Here is a 15,432-nt window from a genome sequence, read left to right on the forward strand (position 1 = left end):
TTGCTTATCTAGATTTGTCATTTGTAGTTAAGATTCAGAATATACTAAATACCACTTTTTTTTATTACATAAATAATAAAGTGTCATATTTAATTAACTTTTACTAAAAATATAGTAATGTAACATGATATAGTGATCATATTTAGATATTTCAGCTATCTATAAAATAAGACTCGTGATTATGAGTTAAGCTTTAATTGCCAGAAAATTAAGCTTTTAATAGAATTAGATGAAAGGTAAACTTATCCGTAGTTGATTGTTGATTTCCCATTGATGCTGAAATGGAAAACTGCATGCATAAAGAACTGGCCATTATATGTTCACAATTAAAACACTGTAGCTTCATTGATTTGATCTCAAACGGTCACATCAAAGTATCACTAAGTCAATTATACCTTTCAATTCGACCAATATGTCAATCCTACTCCACAGATCACCACAACCCAACTAGAGAACTATGGCAGACTTCAAAAGACTTCCCACCAAGTCTAACATTGCACAGAACCAGCAAAATGAAAGAACACATGCATGAAACACAGACCAATTGATGCACCTTATCATTTTTCACTTGTGTGCAATCTCCTCCTTCAAACGCCTCCTTTTGCCTTTTGATTCTAGATTTCAGCTAGAAGCGAGCTCACATCTATCTCGTCGCGCCTCGACTAGTTTGATTAGCAAAATGCTTGATTCTTTCAAGGATGTCGACTATCATGAACTTTGCTCAATCTGACATCCTGAAATTAACCCACATGAACAAATGGTAACAACCTGTATCATCGAACTTAGCTCAACCACGAAACCATCATCTTGTATTTTTCCATATCCCATCACAAGAATTGGTGATTGAAGACCACAATCTCATTAAGGGTACTTTTCATTAAATTTTATCTTTAAATTGTTGAGTTAAATGACACGTGGCAATTGTTGGATGTACATGTTTGAGATTTTTACCCTCTATTGTATCAATTAGAAATTTTTTGTGATATTAATCCAATTTAAAAGAAATTAATGAATATCAAATTTATCACATATGTATCGGTTTAGGATTTTTAGTTGTTAAAATAATTAATATGGGGTAAATTTATCACAGTGTATCAATTTGAGATTTTTGGTGATTCAAAAAATAATTTGATGTAAATTTATCATAATATATCTATTTAGAATTTTTTATAACTAAAAAATAATTTAAAATAAATTTATTATAAATATTATAATTTAAGATTTTTTGCGATATTAATCCCGGTCAAAATTAGTCCGAGGGACCCCCACATCCGCAGGTGATTCTGCCATGATCCCGGCCTCCAGAACTCCATTTTGACCAACTGTATTTCACACCCTCCTTTCTAAATCTTCATCTCAGATTCGACACACTGCTCAACCAAAGTTCAAAGTCCTCTTCCCCCTTCACTCTCTGGTCCCTACCAAAATTTCCATCCCGCCATCCGAATTCCCTCCCCTCAGATTTCAATAAAAATGACGTCTTTCACGACAAGCTCGCCACCCCACTACGATTCCATCTTTTCCTGCGCACACAAGCACCATAGAGAGCTTGCGCAAAGATTTGAGAGGCCCCAGAAAAAGGGAAAGGAGAAGGGGGGGAGGGGAAGAAACTGCATAGAAGCTGCTGCTGTAGCAGCAGGTGTGTGAAGCGGCGCCAAGAAAATGACTAAGATTTTCTTGCATTTGCTGCTTCTTGTGGCCTTCTCGGCCACCGCAGCATTGGGAGGCACAATCGTCAAGACTTTGCCCGGTTACGATGGTGAACTCCCCTTTAAGCTCGAAACAGGGTAGGTGTTATCTTTCTCGTTCCTTTTTCGCTTTCCTTCAGGGGTGAATGGAGAAGATTGTGATGTGGGTGTTTTGTCTTGATTGTTTAGGTACGTCTCTGTTGAGGACGTGGAGATGTTCTACTACTTCATTGAGACGGAGGGGAACCCTAAAGAAGACCCTCTGTTGCTCTGGTACAGTGGAGGCCCTGGTTGCTCTGCATTCAATGGCCTCATTTTTGAAAATGGTTAGCCTTTTTCTCAATTGTCATTTCATGATTCTGTTGTGCCAGAGGGCGTTTTTGAATGAGAGTCCGCCCCAGTCGTTATGGACTCATTTACCCAGTCGGCATGACTGTATCCTCTATTCCGAGATTCAATTGTGATGGCCTTCTCCTGCTAGGATTGGAAATTCTGTATTCTACCTGCCCATAAAATTGAGTTCTTGGGTTTTATGGTAGGCAGTTGTGTTCATGGTGGAAAGTAAAATAGGATATTTGGTGGGACCATTGCCAACTGTTAAGCCCTTAAACGAAGGGGCGATTTAATATTTAATTATTTTATCACTGCCCGTCACACTTAGTTTGTTCTTTTTGCCTAACTACTAAGATTGAAAGTATGTAATTGGAGAGGCGAATAGGAGTCTGGAAAGATTCGAACTCAGGTCTCCTATTTTGATACCGTTTGAGATTTGGTGGTACAACTGATAAGCTTTGTTAAATTGATGCATATTACCCAACCCAACCCATCTTGGTTAAATTGATGCATATTATTCTTGCAAATTCTGGGACATTTTATGTTTTTCATCTTCCCTCGGTGATTGAAAATTGATCTGGCTTGGTTTTCATTGGAATATTATTGCACTGACTTATAAGTTTCTTTTAGGTCCGTTACAATTCAACATCACCGAGTATGAAGGAGGCGTGCCACAGCTAGAGTACTATCCATACACTTGGACAAAGGTATTCTGTTTCAGATTAATTTCTTTGTATCTTTCTTTTCCAATTAAACATGTAAGTTGTTTTTCTTATTCTTGATAAGCTTTGTTTTCACCTGAAATTTGATGCATCTATTAAATGTGTAAATTCTTTGTCCTCCTTTCATTTTTAAGCATGCCAATTGACCGCCTAATTCTGTGATCTTTTATGTACTTATAGCCCCAAAATTACATGTTTTTTTATCTCTCTTTTTTGTTGTTTTTTTCCTTTGTCCTTCTGGTGCTTTTGCGTAATGAGTGTGATAAATTTCAGACATCGAGCATTTTGTTCGTTGATGCACCGGTCGGCACTGGATTCTCTTATTCCACAACTGCCTCTGGTTGGTACACCTCAGACACGCAAGCCGGCTGGCAAACCTATAAGTTCTTGAGAAAAGTGAGTAAAATTAATCAAAGTGATGTTATATTTTGGTCTTCACTTCTGAGAACGCTATTGAGTAAATTGTTTTTTCTTAAGAAGCATCAATTGGAAGGTTGATCTGCTTATTTGATGAGATTTTGTTCTTTGTTTGAAATGCAGTGGTTGAGTCAGCACCCTCAGTATTTGAAAAACCAATTATTTGTTGGTGTTGATTCTTATTCGGGCATTTCTGGCAGTCTGGTAGTCAAACATATTGTGGATGGTAAGTAGCCTTGAGATTCGATACCGAGTTACATTTTTCGTTTCCGCTTTCTGTTGTTGAACATTCTGAAAATGGCTTGAAATGCTCAAAATTTGCTGATTGCACTTTTCAGGCAATGAAGCCGGTGTTGTCCCACGCTTGAATCTCAAGGTACAAGGGAAATCTAAGCTTGGTTTCAAGTAAGTATTCAGACTTGCTTAATAATTGCAATCCCCAATGTGTGTTTTTTGCACTGTTGCAGGGTTACATTCTTGGATGCCCACGCATTGATGCAGACATTAACGACAACTCGAAAGTTATATTTTCCCATCGCATTGGCCTCATAAATGATGAGCTCTATGAGGTATTTTGCTTTGTGAATTAGCCGACTTGATGTATTGAATCGTTGGGAAAATCTTATTTCAAGCAAGAAATAAATTACAGTTGGCCAACGCTTCTTCCACTGAATGTTCTAATTTGAATCCACGAGCATGCTGCCAGGGTTACATGTTTTACCTAATAGAAAATCTTTTATGTCAAAATTATACGAGTCCATCATGAAGTTTCAGCTTTAGTCGCTTTTCTCGCACTCTCGAGCAAGGTTGCTTTCCTGGGATTGCTGAATTTGATGCTGATCATGGAATGTTCCTTCTGCAGACTATGAAGGAGAGTTGCAACGCTAGTTACACTGACATTGATGTAAGCACATCCTCCCCTGAATGCTATGAGGCATATGAATTTTATTCTCGGGTAAGCGACTTAGACCTTGTTCTTATGCATGTTACACTCTTTACATGACATTACATCATTGTGGAGATTTTTGCTATTGAATTTGAATTTTCTGTGCAGCTTATCAAAGACATAAACAAAAACGACATTTTGGAGCCTAAATGCACCTGGGCATCCCCTCAATCCGGTGGAGAGCTCAGTTATAGATCTCTTGAAGAGAGCCCCGATAACTTCATTCTCTCTCCTCCCAAGATCCCTGAATTTTGGTGCCACGTGAGTCTCTTCCCTCTCTGCAGACTTGTTTTGTCTCCACAGTAAGTACTAAATCTGGAAGGAAATTACACTTAAAGACTTCTAGATCGAGCGACCTAGTATGCCACCATCATTCATTTAATCACGACCAACCATGTTGCTTCAAGTCCCACATACAAATCTCCAATTTGTTGAGAAATTTTAGTATAATATCGATGTCTGGCATTGCTCTTGATTGGCTTGATGGTGTATAAAGGGTACTAATCATGCATTGACTTGATTTGCAGAACTTCAACTATGCCATGTCCTACTGGTGGGCGAATGATCAAGGCGTTCAGGAAGCTCTCGGCGTGCGGCTGGTATGCTCCCAGCGCTCGCGTCATTCTCGAAGAAGCTAATAAGTCTCAAAGTTCTTGCTTAATTTCATTGCCTCGATTTCTATTACCAGGGAACAGTTGACAACTGGGTAAGATGCAACAAGTCACTGCAGTACACAATGGATGTGGACAGTGTCCTTGACGTTCACAAGAACCTCAGCTCCAAAGGATTGCAAGTTCTCGTATACAAGTAAATTCAAACACACTTTGCTCCATGTTCCACTTCGTAGTTCCTCAATCCAAATTGGCACTGATTGAGGGGTTAGTCGAACTCTCACAGTCAAGTTGAGAAAAATCCTGTGCTTTTCTGCTGGATTATTACTCTCTCGCTCTTAATTGAAGTGGTTTAGCTCTCTTTCTGAGCTACCTGTGAAACTTTCTTGTTCTTGCAGTGGTGATCACGACCTTACCATTCCGAGCACGGGGACCCAACAGTGGGTCAAGGTGCTTGATCTGACGATTGTGAATAATTGGCGACCGTGGATTGTCGATGGCCAGGTCGCCGGGTCAGTATTCTGGAGCTGACGTTCTCAATCTCCTTAATCCTTTCTGGTTCAATTCTTTCTTTTTCGTTTTTGTGATTATTAAGCCCTTAATCCTTTCTGAATTATTGATATTCGCAGTTATACCATCAAGTATTCGGAAAACGGTTACAGATTGACCTATGCTAGTATCAAGGCAAGATCGATACTTTCCTCTTAATCTTTTGTTTTCGCGAATCACTTGCTTTCTTCTCAGAAGCTAAATCAATCGTCTGCGCATGTGCGCGCGTTTTTTGTGCATGTACTGCAGGGGGCTGGTCATTCGCCTCAAGAGTACAAGCGACGAGAGTGTTATGAGATGTTCCGAAGGTTCATCCACTACTATCCGATCTAAGTCGCCACCAGAAAATTTGAGGACCTAGCTCGATTTCCAGCTTCAGATTCTTTCTTCTTGCCCGCGTAAATTTTGTATCCATAAACCAGTGTAATCAGTCAAATAACGAAAGTTTTGAATTGGGGATTCGGAACCACGGTGTTGATGCCGATGGTCGTAGATGGATTGACGGATCGCTCACGCCGAATATCTTTTGTTGAATCATTTACACAGAGATGAATGTGCATGAGCCTTCTGCAGATCATGATTGATTTGTCATTTCTTCTTCCTTTCGGAGCTGATCATAGAGCGACCCCTTCGTACTGAACGTTCCAAAACCAACGGGTGAAGGCCTGGCGGTGAGACTTGATGAATGATTCTGATTGTCAATGGGTGTGAATATGGTGCTGTGGGAATTTTCAAACTCGAAAGGCGAAAAGATTTAATCCGATATAAATGGCATATAAAATCTGTGAACAAGTGAGATGCGGCCATAACTTAAGGGTATATTCAGTAAAAAGATGGGTCCTATCCTTAAAACTTGTACAGCATAAATCTAAATATGTCTCGATTAGATATTGAATAAGTTATTCGGGGCCGTATTGGTAGGATAAGATTATTCCACCCGAATAATATAAAATTTTTTTCGGTGATGGACACATCGAATTGTTAACAGATAAATAATCCAAATCGGGATAGTCCGATCTTCCAAATTCGATAAAATTCATAAATATGCTTAATCCTATGTTTCTTGCTTTACAATCGCATCCCCCCTGGAGTTCTTATCCACATTTGAAAATTCCTATATATGTCTATTTTTTATTTATTTATTTATAAAATCCATTATATTCGCGGTTTTCGATGATAAGTCATTGGATCCGATGTTATCTGTCCATGAAACATCGTCGTCGTCATCACCTAGAAAAAAGCGCGACAGATTTGGTCTGAAACTAACTTTCTGATAAGGTCCACGCATCAATCTCCAACTTTTCGAAAATCCCTCGATCCAATTCGATTTTTCTGGTACGAATTTTCCTGGGTTTATGCTGTTTTCGTATAAATACGTCATCTTTTCCACTGCCGCATAAGCAGCGCTCTTTTTTTTTTTTCCGAGAGGCATTGATTGATTCTGTAGTTTCGCAAGCCGCGGCTGTTTTGGGTGAAGCTTTAGTTTCCTGTAAACGTTCTTGGCTTGATTTTTCTACTTCTCTGTTATTTTCCTTTCCTGTGCAATTTGCATGCATGAAGTTTTAGATGCTGAGTTTCTCGAGTGATCAGTGGAATTGCTGCTGCTTGTATGTGTTACTGATGCAGTAAAACACAATTGCTTCTTGCTGTTTTTTGGAATTTCGGCCGATGGGTGATTTCGATTTTTTTCTTTTCTTGGTTTGTTTGTTTCGCTTTGGATTGATTGTGAGTGCGATTGGTACTGCTGTTTGTGTTACAGAGATAGATCGCGGGCATGAAAAGAATGGAGCTGGGCAAGATTTTGTTTCTTCTTATCTGTTCTAGTCTGACTATAGCTGGAGCGGTAAAGCAAAGTTCCCCTTTTTTTGCCGTAGTCTTGTGTTCTTTGATATATTAAATTTGACCCGTTTGAAACTGAAGTGATGTCCGACTAAATGTTTGCTGTTCGCGGTGGATTATGCAAACAGGTTGGTGCTCCGCCGACATGCCCTGCCACTGACGTTGGTGGTGAGTGTGGTGATGCTGATGATTGGAAAGGAGAATTTTTCCCGGGCATCCCTAACATTAAGTATGAGGTGAGGCTTCTCGGAGAAAGGGTCTGCTTAGCTTCGATTTCATTGCAATTTTACTTCTCCAACTTCATGTTAGTGCTCGCAAAAGTTCGCAGGAGATCGTGTTTTTTTTTTTAGCTACTACATGCAGATTAAAGTAGTAAAGACGGTTATGTTGTCTTACATAATGAAAGAACATTCAGCAATTTTGCTTGAGAATTCAAAGTCTAATTTTGAACTTTGTTATTTACTGTCTGAAGTGCCTGCTGGTTAAGATTTTTGCACTCAATTTATATGACCTGCTTCCCATTTAGGGTCCTTCAAGCAAGAATCCACTGGCATATAAGTGGTATAATGCCCAAGAGGAGATACTAGGCAAGAAAATGAAGGTGGGTTCTTTTTCTTTTCCTTGGTAATTTTTTTTTCTTTATGCAGATCAGTTGGGCAGGTTATGAATTTTGATGGCTGGCTGATGCTTGCAGGATTGGCTAAGATTCAGCGTTGCCTTTTGGCACACGTTCAGGGGAACTGGAGGTGACCCATTTGGTGGTGCCACAAAGTTTTGGCCCTGGGAGGATGGCACGAATTCTTTGGCTATGGCCAAAAGGAGAAGTAAGGCTTGTTTATCTAGGAATTGCTCAGTAACTGTGTTTCATTTCCAAAAGTACTTCAGTTTGGACCGTATATCGGAATCAGTGCTGACGCCTTTTTATTTCATTCTGCATTTGATGAACAAAACAGTGAGGGCGAACTTTGAGTTCTTAAAGAAACTTGGAGTTGATCGATGGTGCTTCCATGACAGGGATATAGCTCCTGATGGCAAGACATTGGAGGTGAATTACAAGTTCATATATAGAGGCTGCACAGGACAATGTTAGAAGATAATATTTGTCACTGCTTATGATCTTAGAAAAAAGTTTGAAACACCTGTTCTTTACTTGTGCGGATACAGCTGCCCATGAAAATTCTTAATCCAGCAGTCAAGCTTAAGTTTGCTCTTTGTCGTCACTGTCACAGGAATCTAATGCAAACTTGGATGAAGTAGTGGCCCTTGCTAAGGAACTGCAGGTAGACTCCTGGACAAATATGATAATGATTGTTTTTGTTACAGCTGTAGCATACTTTTAGGATGTGATTCGCCAATGAGGCCTTCTTTACTCAATTTATGAAGTATTGCTTGAACACTTGAAAATCCTACTCAGAATTTTCTATCCTAGAAGCTTTGGCTCGGTTTTGATTGATGGAGTGTTTGGATGGATGATGATTCCATATTATTGCTGAGAGGATCATCATTCATAAAGCATATGCCTAACCTGTGATGATCTTTTGCCTCTATTTTGTAAAATATGATCAAACTTGATGTCGGGACATGAAAGCGTGGTTTCTAATTCATTTTTCCATTTTCTCAATATTCTGAGCTTAATTTGTTGCATGCAATAGATTTTCATGGAGAAGTCTCTCAATTTGTATAGTTTCACGGTTAGGCATTTCAATCATTTTAAAGTTCTTTCTATTTCTGCTCTACACTGTCTTTTATGATTTCGGCGAAGATGAGATCTAGCAATAGTTTGCCATGAATTTTATTGGATGCCCATGTTATCTCATTAAGCGTCAGCCCTTGTTAGGCAATATGCTATACTACACTAGCTTCTCCCTTCTTTTGGTGGCTTGAACAGGCATGCATTAAATTTAAATAGTTTAAATGTCGCCAACGACACGAGTGAATTAAGTTCCCTTTAGGTCCACGAATACTCTGGCTTCTCAATTGAGTTCTGTTATTATGCATGCAGGGAACTGAAATCCGCCCTTTGTGGGGTACAGCTCAATTGTTCGTGCATCCCCGATACATGCATGGAGCTGCCACCAGGTAATATATATGAATGTGCATGCTTATCCATACAAAGACGGTATTATAAACTTAATGTGTATATTACTATATATTCCATGTGTTTCTTGACAGCCCTGAGGTTGCAGTATATGCATATGCGGCTGCTCAAGTCAAGAAAGCCATGGAGGTAAACATTTTTTTGGTAGTTGTTGCATCTTTTATCTGTCGTGGCTTCTGGTTAATACTATATCTTATGGCTTTACCTGGACAGGTCACTCACTATTTAGGAGGAGAAAACTATGTCTTCTGGGGTGGTCGTGAAGGATATCAGACTTTACTGAACACGGACATGGGACGAGAGCTGGATCACTTGGTGTGTTTGAAAGCATGCCCTTACGTTGCTCTTAAACTTTTGCCTTGAAGCTTGCTTGAAAACCCGCTGCATGGCCTGAATCATCTAGTTTTTTATAATTTCCTTCTACTGGGCTGACCATCCTAATACCTTTTCTCATAAATGACAGGCAAGGTTCCTTGAAGCAGCTGTTGCTTATAAGAAGAAGATTGGATTCAATGGTACCGTCCTCCTTGACATTTAAATGGAGTAGTTCTAATAGAATTAGTTATATGTTAGATTAGGGTTTATTTGGATTCTTGTTCAGACTGTTTTATATTTAGCATCAGTTAGCTCTGCCTCTGAAATTCTTTCACTAAGTGATTGTTTTGCCTGCAATATCAGTTTTGTCTGATTGTCCTTTCTTCATGTGTCTTGCCAGGGACTTTATTGATTGAACCTAAGCCTCAAGAACCAACGAAGCATCAGTAAGATATTTGTGCTTTGAATTGGTAAAACAGCTTCCATCATTCACCTTTACTTATGGGAATCTTGTTACAGGTATGACTGGGATGTTGCTACAACTGCCAATTTTCTGCAGAAGTATGGCCTTTTTGGTGAGTATCGAATGACTTGCCAGTCCATCCAGGAATGTTGTATTAATGATTAACCGCCTTGTTCTTTTCCTTTACCTTGTCATGTACGATGTCCTGTGTTGATATACCTGCAATTCCGAGATAGTTTGTAAACTTTGAGATCTTCTTCATTGATGTACTCTGCCTATTTAAAAACCGTGTCTTGATGTTGCTCTGTCCATTCTCTTGCAGGAGAATTCAAAATTAATGTCGAGTGTAACCATGCAACTTTATCCGGGCATAGGTACTTCATGCAATTTGGTGCTAAAACTGAATGCTAATTTGTTGTGACTAAATTCTTGAATTTGGATTGCGTACCTGAAGATCCCATTGCTACGGTGCAACTTAACATTTGTTTTTTCCATTTTTGTAGTTGTCATCACGAGCTAGAAACCGCTAGACTTCATGGTCTACTTGGAAACATAGATGCCAACACTGGCGATCCACAGATCGGTACTTTCCTATATCAAAACGTGGAATATGTACAATTAAAACATCTGAACAGTATTAGTACTAACATAATGCAATTATTGACAGGATGGGACACTGATCAGTTCCTCACTGATATTGGAGAGGCGACAATGGTCATGATCAGTGTGGTTAGAAATGTATGTCAAAACTCAATTTTGCTTTTGCACAGTTAAAAGTCATGTTGGGATCAGCTTATGTATATGCAATACTTCATAATTATGTTCCTCATCCTCACTTTTTCTAGGGAGGACTGGCACCAGGGGGCTTCAATTTTGATGCTAAACTGTAAGCGTCCTTCTTTATTATTTTTTTGTTAATACTGATTATAGAGGGTAGGAGGCATGAGATGGATTCTGCCTAATATTGGTTTCAGTGCTTCATCTTCATATGTCCTTTGCTGTAGTATAAATGTTGTTTGATATTGTAGACGAAGAGAGAGCACGGACGTTGAAGACTTGTTCATTGCTCATATTGGCGGAATGGACACCTTGGCCCGTGGGCTCCGAAATGTCGCCAAGCTGATTGAGGTGAACTAATTACTTCCATTCAACTCATTGATGTTCTAGTCCGACAGCTTAGGTACACCCCTCTCAATCAACATGACTTATTATGTTCACTTTTCAAACATAGGATGGTTCTCTGAATGACCTGGTCAAGAAGCGATATGAGAGCTTTGATACCGAATTCGGGGCTCAAATTGAGGTACTTTCTCATAGCAAGCATCCCGTCTAACAATTCCCTTTCAAATATGCCTCGATTCTTCACCATCTTTTTTTCATTTTTTTATGATTGATCCTGAACTTTCTTCATCAGGCTGGTAAGGTGGATTTTGAATCGCTTGAAAAGAAGGCTATGGCATGGGGTGAGCCCAAGGTTCCTTCAGCCAAGCAGGTACTACAGAAGGCTTCTTACTAAGTACTTAAGGAGGGCATTACATCCTTCACTTTTAAAATTCTGTTCTGAGATTCTGTGCTTCACTTATGTTTTTAGGCTTCCTTATGCTATAAATACTAGGGAACCTTTTGAACGTGTTGCCACATGACGTGGCTAGCAGTTGCTTGATCCTACGTCGTAGGTCCTAAGTGTGCTAAACACTTAATCAAATAATGTGACATGTTGTCCTTTAGTAAACAAGTCTAAATGAAGATTTAGTCCTAACCAAATAGTGCCACATGTTTCGTGTAGCAAAGAATTAACTAGCTAGCTATGGCAATGGACCAAAGTTCTTTCAAGTAATGCGTTTTGTTTTGTGTGTTACTAGAAGAGATGTAGCAGATATAATTGTCCAATTTTGTTGAGTAGTGTCTGGGACATTAAAAGATCTCAAGCTACAATGTTCGTTATCAATCACAAGTATGAACCTCTCTAGTACTGTCTCTTTGATGCTAAGTTATTTCCTCTTGCCTCTTTCTAGGATGCTTTCCATTTGTCGACTACGATTTTGCACTGAGCTACTCTTGATTTTGTTTGGTGCTTTCCACACCTAGTACTCGGAACCTCATATGTCCCCTTGCTTTAACCTCAGAATGAACCCACATCACCATCTGATAAGTAGATGACTAGCCACATCTACTTCTAGATCATAGTATATTGACACATTCTCGATCTCTGGAGTTTTTCCTCCCCTGGCAAGCATCATCCTTTTTCCTGATGTTGGTGTGGCTTGACCTGATTATGTACCTGTTTGCGATTTTTTCAGGAACTCGCGGAGATGATATTCCAGTCTGCATTGTAGATAAAGCGAGGGGTTTTTTATGTTTACTGTGAAAAGTTGTATGGTTCACTTAGATATAATGCTAGCTTTGACAGCACACTTCGTAACCTTAAACTCGGATGGTTTTGGCAATCAAAATCAACCCTTATGTTCTTGGAGCATCATCATCGCTGCGTTTTCTTAATTCTGCACTTGCATGTGGTTTTTCTCTTAACCCTCTTTCTGATCCTCAGGGGGTAGCTATATCTTTTTGCTTCTGGTTTTATGAATTTTTAGGGCATAGTAGTGAAGTTCAAATGTGGCTTATTTTATGCATTGAATCCATCAACAAGCTCATCCAAGAATCTAACTGTGAAAAAAGTGTACTTGCTGATATTAACCTCTTTTAGTTCGATCTTGATGTTGGCCTCGTTCTGTAAATCCTGCACCTGATCACTGCACGCTCTTGTCACTCACATGGGTCCTGAAAGAAACAATCCTTCGCTCGAGGATGACGGAATTGGGACCGTGGCAATGAGTGCTGCGTAACGAAGTATAAAAAAATCCACTTCTGCTCAGAAGTTTCTAGAGCGTAGGTGTTGGCCCCCTCTCTCTCATAAGTTTATAGGAAGATGTTCAGATGTTCAATGACTTCATGAAGTCCAAAATGCGGCTAAAAGATGATTCTCTAGTGCTTTTTGGATCACCGGCAGCCCCAGTCACGCCACTCTCCCCGCAATCTCGTACGAGATCGGTAAGGCTAAACATATGCTGGCAAGAGAATGAAGCCGACAGAGAGACTACAACTTTCTTAATTTTCTGATTCGGTCTTTCGGGAGCATCGCTTCCCTTGCACCTCATCAATCGTTGAATGTTCCACCAAAAAAAAAAAAAAAAAAATCGTGGAACGACAGATCAAAGCGCGTGCTGTACGATTCAGCAACGGCACATTAGCAGGGAGAGAATGCTTCGAGAGCACCTAGTTAATGTTTCTGAGATTTTCATGCCTAATTCTAGATTGATATGCAGCATTGTACCAAAAAATTAATGAAGATCATTGGAAGCGGGTGGTTGTGCTGGGTAGTTCCGAAGTTCCAATGAACGTACCTCTATGTCTTCTTGTTGCTTTTTATGCCACTTTATCTCTTTGTACGGAGTTTAATGTCAAAGCTTCCAATCCTAACCCCTCATTCGACACCTGGTTTAGCGTACCTCCCCACCAACGGCGAGAATGGGCTCTGAACCCCCTCCATGCAAAACGAACAAATCTCTGGTCGAGATCAGATGACGCGAAATGCCATTGTAAACGAACAAATCTCGGTCCTGACGTGCCGCGAGAGTCCATTAAGCGGTACCTGAGCGGAGCCGACCTTCCCATGTATCAGTCTGCTAGATTTAGCCAATCGTGTAATGAGAAAACCACTGGATCCCACGGCATGAGCATAATAGATCGACCGAATTGGAACTGCCTGGACCGTGAGACCTCTCTCTCTTTCTACAAATGCAGTCCTAAGATCAGTCTATTTGGACTGGCGATGCCCGTTAATAGATTACGCTATTATCCTCTCTCTCTCTCTACACTTGTTTGAATCTTTGCCTGTTGCTACGGAATCTTTCCCTTCTTCCTTTCCAGAAATGTCAGAATGGGAGAGTCGGAAGATGTTCAGAGGTTCTACTGCTTCATCAAGTCGGAGAGGAAATCAGCCCCATCATTTAATTGGCTAAGTTGCAGGTTGCAAATACCATATTCCTAGACCAGCCTGTTGGCACCGGATTCTCTTATGTCAATAATTGGGAAACCTACGATGTGAATGACAATATTTCGGCTGCTGATTCTTACGAATTCCTTAGGAAGGTAAAGCGCATTTTTTTTTTATAAATTAATTGGAGATATTTCGATATGAAAGTTATATACATATATATTAATATGGGTAAAAATATCGTTCATATCATCCATTATTCTTTGGAATTTAGAAGGAGCATTTTTGTCACGCCCCGACTCTCGAGCTCGCGACATCCCTACCTTACTCGCCACGGGTCATGAAGGATAGCGTCCCGGGTAGCTATCGACCTACGAAATTACGGCGCATGCGGAACGTGCAATTCTCCCGGACAACAAGATCGGCGGGGATAGTATAGCAGGAAAATCAACGCGGTCAATTCATCAAAACATAACTTCATTCAAAAGCCAAAGTAGACGAATCTTAACCCTACCGAGCTACGGAAAAATATGTACAACCCCATACTTCGGGGCGGCTCACTAGGACCTCAAAAGACACGGGGTCGGGTAAGGTTAATCCCTCGTCTACTCCCAAAAATCCTACCACACTCCTCCAAGATCGGCGTCCACGGCCTCCATCACCGCCTGAAAATTGTTAACCACGACGGGGTGAGAAATTAATCTCGGTGAGCCAACGCCTAAGCCCGGTTAGGACGTTGATTCGCTCGTACACCCTAAAAAGCAATCACATCGGCAAAGAACTGATATTTCAATCACAGGCAAACTTACCCTCCAGGCCACACGTAATGCAATGCGGACTCGACTCAACAATCAACCAACCAAATCAATTCACCACCGCAAAGCATCACAGCACTTGCATGCACAGGACACCACACGTAGTCCATTTATTAACAGATCCGACTGGTAGGTCTAGCACACTAGTCGGTTGGTGCTCTCCTGGCGGGACCGGGCATCGTCCCTTACTTCCGGCGACGGCGTCTGATAGTCCATGTGACTCCGCTCGACCAACCGTAAGACAATGATTGTCGACACGGCACGGAGCTAACAGGAATCCTAAAAAGGTTTCGGCCCATCACAAGTCGCGACCGGCAAACGTACGACAGGAAGACAATGATCGACGCGCATCCAGCAACCTGAAGACAATGATTGCCAGGACCGAACGACCAGAAGACAATGATCGTCGGAATTATCCCATTATGTGACCACTCAGGCACTTCGACAACCGGCCAGTTCATTTCTTGGATTTAGGTCGAATGCTCATACTCGCATGTTCAAATACTTGGCCAAAGGCCGTTTTCGTGCAAAAACATGCAATTTTATCTCATACGTGGTTACATGAATGCGCAATTTAAATTGATCGACGCATCAAACAATTTGGGGCGATTAACCTCTAATCGGACCCCCAAAGGCAATCGG

At 40.5% G+C, this 15,432-nt stretch overlaps 2 protein-coding genes across 4 annotated transcripts; both read left to right on the plus strand.

Moving 5' to 3' along the window:
• The first annotated feature begins 1,475 nt into the window (after positions 1-1,475).
• On the plus strand, positions 1,476-5,838 carry LOC115755175 (serine carboxypeptidase-like 13). Its single transcript, XM_030694485.2, has 14 exons — positions 1,476-1,787; positions 1,878-2,014; positions 2,652-2,728; positions 3,017-3,139; positions 3,284-3,386; positions 3,499-3,536; positions 3,628-3,729; positions 4,023-4,115; positions 4,215-4,367; positions 4,634-4,705; positions 4,795-4,913; positions 5,116-5,229; positions 5,347-5,401; positions 5,516-5,838. Exons 1-14 carry the CDS (start codon positions 1,663-1,665, stop codon positions 5,597-5,599), a joined length of 1,395 nt encoding a protein of 464 aa, XP_030550345.1. The 5' UTR covers positions 1,476-1,662; the 3' UTR covers positions 5,600-5,838.
• A 570-nt stretch (positions 5,839-6,408) lies between these two features.
• On the plus strand, positions 6,409-12,507 carry LOC115755171 (xylose isomerase-like). 3 transcript variants are annotated; one of them, XM_030694480.2, is made up of 21 exons: positions 6,409-6,601; positions 7,026-7,109; positions 7,234-7,341; positions 7,632-7,706; positions 7,800-7,929; positions 8,059-8,150; positions 8,335-8,385; positions 9,108-9,184; positions 9,278-9,332; positions 9,417-9,518; positions 9,667-9,718; positions 9,919-9,964; positions 10,038-10,093; positions 10,304-10,355; positions 10,485-10,564; positions 10,649-10,719; positions 10,827-10,867; positions 11,010-11,109; positions 11,213-11,284; positions 11,396-11,473; positions 12,282-12,507. In XM_030694480.2, exons 2-21 carry the CDS (start codon positions 7,041-7,043, stop codon positions 12,315-12,317), a joined length of 1,443 nt encoding a protein of 480 aa, XP_030550340.1. In that variant the 5' UTR covers positions 6,409-6,601; positions 7,026-7,040; the 3' UTR covers positions 12,318-12,507. The 3 variants fall into 3 exon arrangements, with proteins under 3 accessions (XP_030550340.1, XP_030550341.1, XP_048134822.1); XM_030694481.2 differs by having other exon boundaries at positions 6,595-6,737; XM_048278865.1 differs by lacking the exon at positions 6,409-6,601 and adding an exon at positions 6,719-6,755.
• The last annotated feature ends 2,925 nt before the right edge of the window (positions 12,508-15,432 follow it).

The sequence above is a fragment of the Rhodamnia argentea genome, chromosome 5 (genome assembly GCF_020921035.1).
Source record: "Rhodamnia argentea isolate NSW1041297 chromosome 5, ASM2092103v1, whole genome shotgun sequence".
In the NCBI taxonomy this organism is placed as follows: Eukaryota; Viridiplantae; Streptophyta; class Magnoliopsida; order Myrtales; family Myrtaceae; genus Rhodamnia; species Rhodamnia argentea.